The sequence below is a fragment of the Nematolebias whitei genome, chromosome 15 (assembly GCF_014905685.2).
Source record: "Nematolebias whitei isolate Nwh7 chromosome 15, NemWhi1, whole genome shotgun sequence".
NCBI lineage: Eukaryota > Metazoa > Chordata > Actinopteri > Cyprinodontiformes > Rivulidae > Nematolebias > Nematolebias whitei.
The window spans coordinates 17,615,245-17,621,400 of record NC_056512.1 but is presented as its reverse complement, the minus strand read 5'-3'; the positions used below and the strand labels follow the sequence as shown (position 1 = coordinate 17,621,400).

At 41.2% G+C, this 6,156-nt stretch overlaps 1 protein-coding gene across 1 annotated transcript in view; it reads left to right on the top strand.

Moving 5' to 3' along the window:
• cnn1b (calponin 1, basic, smooth muscle, b) overlaps positions 1–6,156 on the top strand; it is a 19,432-nt gene that overhangs the window by 11,761 nt on the left and 1,515 nt on the right. The window contains exons 2-6 of the mRNA XM_037689420.1: positions 1,900–2,021; positions 2,099–2,165; positions 2,939–3,076; positions 3,207–3,323; positions 3,572–3,718. Of these exons, the coding sequence (XP_037545348.1) occupies positions 1,900–2,021; positions 2,099–2,165; positions 2,939–3,076; positions 3,207–3,323; positions 3,572–3,718 (591 nt within the window). The remainder of the gene's footprint in view (positions 1–1,899; positions 2,022–2,098; positions 2,166–2,938; positions 3,077–3,206; positions 3,324–3,571; positions 3,719–6,156) is intronic.

Below are 6,156 nucleotides of genomic sequence, written 5' to 3'. Positions count from 1 at the left end.
GCACCTTCCTCTTTATGATGCGCCAAATGTTCTCTATAGGTGAAAGATCTGGACTGCAGGCTGGCCATTTCAGTACCCGGATCCTTCTCCTACGTAGCCATGATGTTGTGATTGCTGCAGAATGTGGTCTGGCATTATTGTGTTGAAAAATGCAGGATCTTCCCTGAAAGAGATGACGTCTAGATGGGAGCATATGTTGTTCTAGAACCTGAACATAGTTCTCTGCATTAATGGTGCCTTTCCAGACATGCAAGCTGCCCATGCCACAAGCGCTCATGCAACCCCATACCATCAGTGATGCAGGCTTCTGAACAGAGCGTTGATAACAACTTGGGCTATCCTTGTCCTCTCTGGTCCGGATGACATGGCGTCCCAGTGTTCCATAAAGAACTTCAAATCGTGACTCATCTGACCACAGAACAGTCTTCCATTTTGCCACACTCCATTTTAAATGACCCCTGGCTCAGTGCAAACGTCTGAGCTTGTGGAGCTTGCTTAGAAATGGCTTCCTCTTTGCATTCTAGAGTTTCAGCTGGCAACGGCGGATGGCACGGTGGATTGTGTTCACTGACAATGCTTTCTGGAAGTATTCCTGAGCCCATTCTGTTATTTCCTTGACAGTGGCATTCCTGTTTGAGGTGCAGTGACGTTTAAGGGCCCGGAGATCACGAGCATCCAGTAGAGTTTTACGGCCTTGACCCTTACGCACAGCGATTGTTCCAGATTCTCTGAATCTTTTGATGATGTTATGCACGGTTGATGATGATAACTTAAAAGTCTTTGCTATTTTACGATGAGTAACACCATTCTGGTATTGCTGCACTATCTTTCTGTGCAACAATGGTGGAATTGGTGATCCTCTTACCATCTTGGCTTCTGAGAGACACTGACACACTGAGAAGCTCTTTTTATACCCAATCATGTTGTCAATTGACCTAATTATTGTTAATTGGTCTTCCAGCTGTTCGTTATATGCTCAATTTCCTTTTTCCAGCCACTTATTGCTACTTGTTCCAACTTTTTTGGGATTTGTTGACACTGTGAAATTTTGAATCAACATATTTTTCCTTTAAAATGTTACATTTACTCAGATTAAACTTTTGATCTGTCATCTATGTTATATTACGAATAAAATATTGACATTTGCCATCTCCACATCATTGCATTCAGTTTTTATTCACAATTTGTTTTGTGTCCCAACTTTTTTGGAATCCGGTTTGTAAGTAGTTATCATATTTAGTACCTTATCAGCAATGATTTTGATCATACAGCATGGAGAAGGGAGAAAGAGGTAAACGTCTTTGTCCAGGCTTGGCTAAAGACTAGCCTGGCCCAATCGATTTTTAAGCACTTAACACTTAATGATTTTCATATTAAACCTCTGCACGTTTGCATGACACTGTTTTCTTAATTTGACGCTGTTGTCTCAACTGAACAAGATTTGTGGCAACAAAAACGCTTAAATCTTGTCATATGAACTAGTGTTTTTTTTTTTTTAAGTGAGAAACGTTTCATTTTGATTTGTGGCATTTTTCAAATGTAGCTTGAACGTAGTTAGACTGTTACATGCTGACACTACTTGAGAAAACGGCAACAAACTTAACAATGCCGTAAAGGTTTAGAGGTATGATATCAGCTAAAGCTGCATTCTTTCACACCAGTGTTGTGGGTTTTTTTTTTTTTTGAGAAGTAATCAGTTCATAAGTCTGAAAAACCGTAAGACAGGCCTTCGTTAGGCTAGCTATTAGCCTAGCCTGGACTAAGACCCTTTCAACATTCTCTATGCTCCATGACAGATGTCATGGCTGATAAGATACTAACTGTTGCAAGCTACTGGTATTTGACCGAACCTCACTTCACAGTTGACTGAAGTATCCCTTAAATGTGTGTGCCCCACAGCTTGCTGGGAAATATGACCCACAGAAGGAAGAGGAGCTGAGGCTGTGGATGGAAGATGTGGCGGGCAAAAGAATTGGAGAAAACTTCATGGAGAGTCTGAAGGATGGAGTCCTGTTGTGCGAGTGTGTGAAACTCCAGCTACACTAAATCATCCTTTAATAAAACTAAAGTTAAATCGTTTGTTTTTGAATCTTTGTAGGCTGATTAATATTCTCCAGCCAGGCTCTGTGAGGAAGATCAATCACTCTAGTCAGAACTGGCATCAGGTAATGTAGCCACTCCAACTCTGCTTATTGGTGCACTTTTGTTTGCATACCATCACCCTGTCAAAGGAAACATTTCAGTTCTTCAATTAGCCTTTTACAGAGTGAAATAAAACACTTTTGTGATGAGACACTGTTACAAACACAGAAGACTTGGACTTGAAAGCAGTACCGGTAGTTCAGATTTTTAATTCCCTGCAGCAGTGTGCATTAAACACAGCAGACATCACAGATCATTGTTTTGAATCTGGATTAATGTTGACCTAAAGGACAAACTCTGACTGTAGGCTACTTCACAAAACTGTTCCTCCAATTCAGAATCAGAATAAGCTTTATCATCATTGCACCGAAGTACAGTGAGATGTTCGTACACTCGTCCGAAAGATGGGTGCAAAAGGGGAAAGACCATGAGGAGAGGATAGTGGTATTACAAACAAGATCTCTTCACACCTTTTCCTTGTCAGGGCATGATTTAAGTCATAAAATACTCAAGCAAGCACATTTATAGACACATTACATTACATATGCATTTGACAAGAAGACAGTGAGATTTGTCCATGGAGCACTTCCAGATAGCATCATAGTCCTGATAAGATGTTGGTGTCAGCTGATACAGCTCTGGTAGGTGTTCAGAGGAGGTCTGGTACGTTCCGGCAAGAACCAGCTCAAATTGAGCACTGACGTTGGAGCTTGAGGTGTTTTGTGAAGCAGCCTTATATCTGACTTGCCTCTAATCCTTTAATTCACCTTTGCATCCTGCCTGTGGTCTTCCTTAGCTGGAAAATATCGGGAACTTTGTTCGTGCCATCACAGAATATGGCCTGAAGCCTCACGACATCTTCGAGGCCAACGATCTGTTTGAGAACGTCAACCACACTCAAGTCCAGTGTTCGCTCATCGCTTTGGCTGGAATGGTGAGCGTACAGCTCTGGAGAAAATCTGCAGGATTATGTGCCCAGCTATAATTTCATCCACCTGTAGATGCAAGGAGCAGAACTATGCAAAGTTCACTCCTCCATCACTGTTTTCCTTTTGCTGTCTCAGGCCAAATCCAAAGGTTTCAACTCAAAGTATGATCTGGGAGTCAAGTATGCTGAGAAACAGCAGCGACACTTTGCTCCTGAGAAGCTTATGGAGGGGAGGAACATCATAGGCCTGCAGGTTAGAAATGCTCTATATTAACTTTATTATTTTAGGTTTTAATTAGAATTTTAGACATAACGTAATGTTTGATTTTCAAGAAAACCTCAGATTTTAACCTGTAAGATAGTAACAAAATGTAAAAAAAAAAAACCTGCGACATAAACAGTAGTTCTTTTGTTTCCTTTGCTGTGATTGAGTTGCAAAAATACAACAACAACAGTGTATACCATCAACTTTCTAATGTTTGTTTCTTTTCATTTTTCTAGATGGGCACCAACAAGCTTGCCAGCCAAAAAGGCATGACCTCCTACGGGACGCGACGCCATCTGTACGATGCCAAGATAGGTATGGACAACCCAGCAGACCAGTCCACCATCAGCCTACAGATGGGCACCAACAAGGGAGCCAGTCAGGTGAAGTGAAACTTCTTGTTTTGGTCTTCGTCCATTTTAGCATTTGATAAAAAAAAAATAGAACTCAGCACAAACTTTTCAAGGATTCAGTTCTATTTTTTAAAAAGGAAGATGGCAGAACCCATTTTTGTTGCTATTTTTCATCACTACAAAAATAGATTACAAATAAATACCACAAAGAAAACATCACAAGACATTCTTCATTGTATGTTCTGTTATTTGTACAGTCAGACTCCAGGAGCCAGTTCAGCCTCCATTCTTTTTTGACATGAATTTACACACACAAATAAATAAATAAAAAGTAGGCTCCCAGGAGGATTGGTCTGATTTGAACATAAATTGGTCCACATGCAGACCAGTGATGATAAATGATGGGATTTGCCAGGACCTGACATGTCTAGAATAAACACAAAAGGTGGTGTCACAAGTGGAGTGATAATTATAACGCGATTGCCAAAACAGTGAGTGAAGTTCAGCAGACACGGAGGGAGGATGCTTCATAGATGCATTAGACAGCAATAGCAGCCCTTGATGGAGTTCTAAGGGTTTGCGTAAGGCTTGGTCCTGACAGGTATATCATGTAAATGCCCAGCATGGGGTGTGTATAAATGTCACAGTGGCCTGATGTTGGAACCAACGTGTATGTGAAGCACTCACACAAGTTGTGAATGTTCCACTCACCAACAATAGACTATGCCAAGGGAGAATTGTGGTATTGTTTGCCAAGCATAACAGAACTTCATGACATATGCCCCTGCCATTCAGACACAGGCACTGGACTCTTTACAACACCCCGCGTTACTCTTCATCATGTTTCAATTGGTTTACCACACTACTTTATGCTGCTGTGAGCAGGCATGAACTGAGGATGAGCGGTGTCATACCAAGGTCAGAGATGAATCTCAGTTTATGACTTTAGATGGCATAGCAGCGTTGAGGGAAGAGAACCAATTCTGCCAATTTCGTGGATAGACTCATTGAGATACTCCTGGCACTGTGGTGTGGGCAGATGTAGGGTCTGACTTCAGATCCATCTCTGGTAATGATTTAGGAGACCATAATGACACAGCTCTACATCAGTGACATTTTGCATCTGTATGTCTTAACCTTCCCAAGACAGCACCCTGGTACAGTCTTTCAACAAGACAACCTGTCCAAACACATCAATTGTATCCATGGACTGCTGTGTCATGTTGATGTCTCCTTGTAGCCAGCCAGGTCCCCTAGTATTTCTCCAATCAGACATTTGTATCAGCTCGTTTGTCAATTCCAACTCTGAGCCAGTCAAAAAGATCTTCCGGGTCAGTTACAAAAACTGGGGGCCAAATTTCTCCAGGAAAGGACACATGTCTGACACTGTTTTGTACCAAATCACCGCTTGTGTCCAGGCTTACCCTACTGACATGGTACCAGCAGTACGCCAATACTGCCCATGCCAACAATGTTTGATCTGATTTTTTGCAATACAGTCACACATGGCCTGTCAGCACATGCAGTTTGTTTAATTTCAGCCATTTTGACTGGGCGCTTCACTTATTTTTAGTGAGTGTATATCAACAAGCTTGCAGTGGTGGGATGTAACTAAGTACAAATACTTTGTTACTGTACTTAAGTACATTTTTCATGTATTGTACTTTACTTAAGTAGAGTTAAATGTGGGTACTTTATACTTTTACTTCACTACATTTTACATCAAGTATCTGTACTTTCTACTACACTACATTTCTATGATGCGTTGAGTTACAAGTTACATTCATGTTGTGGCTTTTTGATTTGTTACTTTGAAAGTAACCAACGGTGAGAGGGGAGCTGGTCCAGTGAATCACTGCAAAGTGGGCAGGTAACATTAGGCCCGCCTTCAAGAAGAGCTGGGCCAATGACATATATTCTAGTATATATGTCACTGAGCTGGGTGCACCCGCAGCACCACTAGCACACCCAAAATGTATTCCACCACAAGAGAGTCAGCCAGAAGATTTGCTCCACCCATGGCCTTATTGAATGATTATTGAAAGATTATTGAAAGGCTCAGTACAACAGGACAGCTTCTCTCTCCCAAAAGAGCCAAATTGAACTCAACAATCTTTGAAAACCAACTTCGTCTGAACTTGAACTAGAAATTCTTGCTGCAAAATTAAAATGTGTCAGTTCATGGGATGTTAGGAAACAAGACATGTCTCCAAATGGCTCGACACTCAGGTCCAAGTTTTAAAAATGGTCAGGAAGTTAAAATATAGTTCAATATTGACCCATTGCAAGGTTGAATAGACAGTATTTTAACTAGAGTTGAAATATCAGTGGAAATGATCAGATTCCTTTGTCAGTTGTGTCTAATGCCCCTTTTGTTCAGGCAGATAACTTTAACTTAAATGTGTTTACTGCAGTTAAAATTGTCGTAGTCTGAGGTTAGCAGCGAACCCAGAGTGCAGAACAGGGAC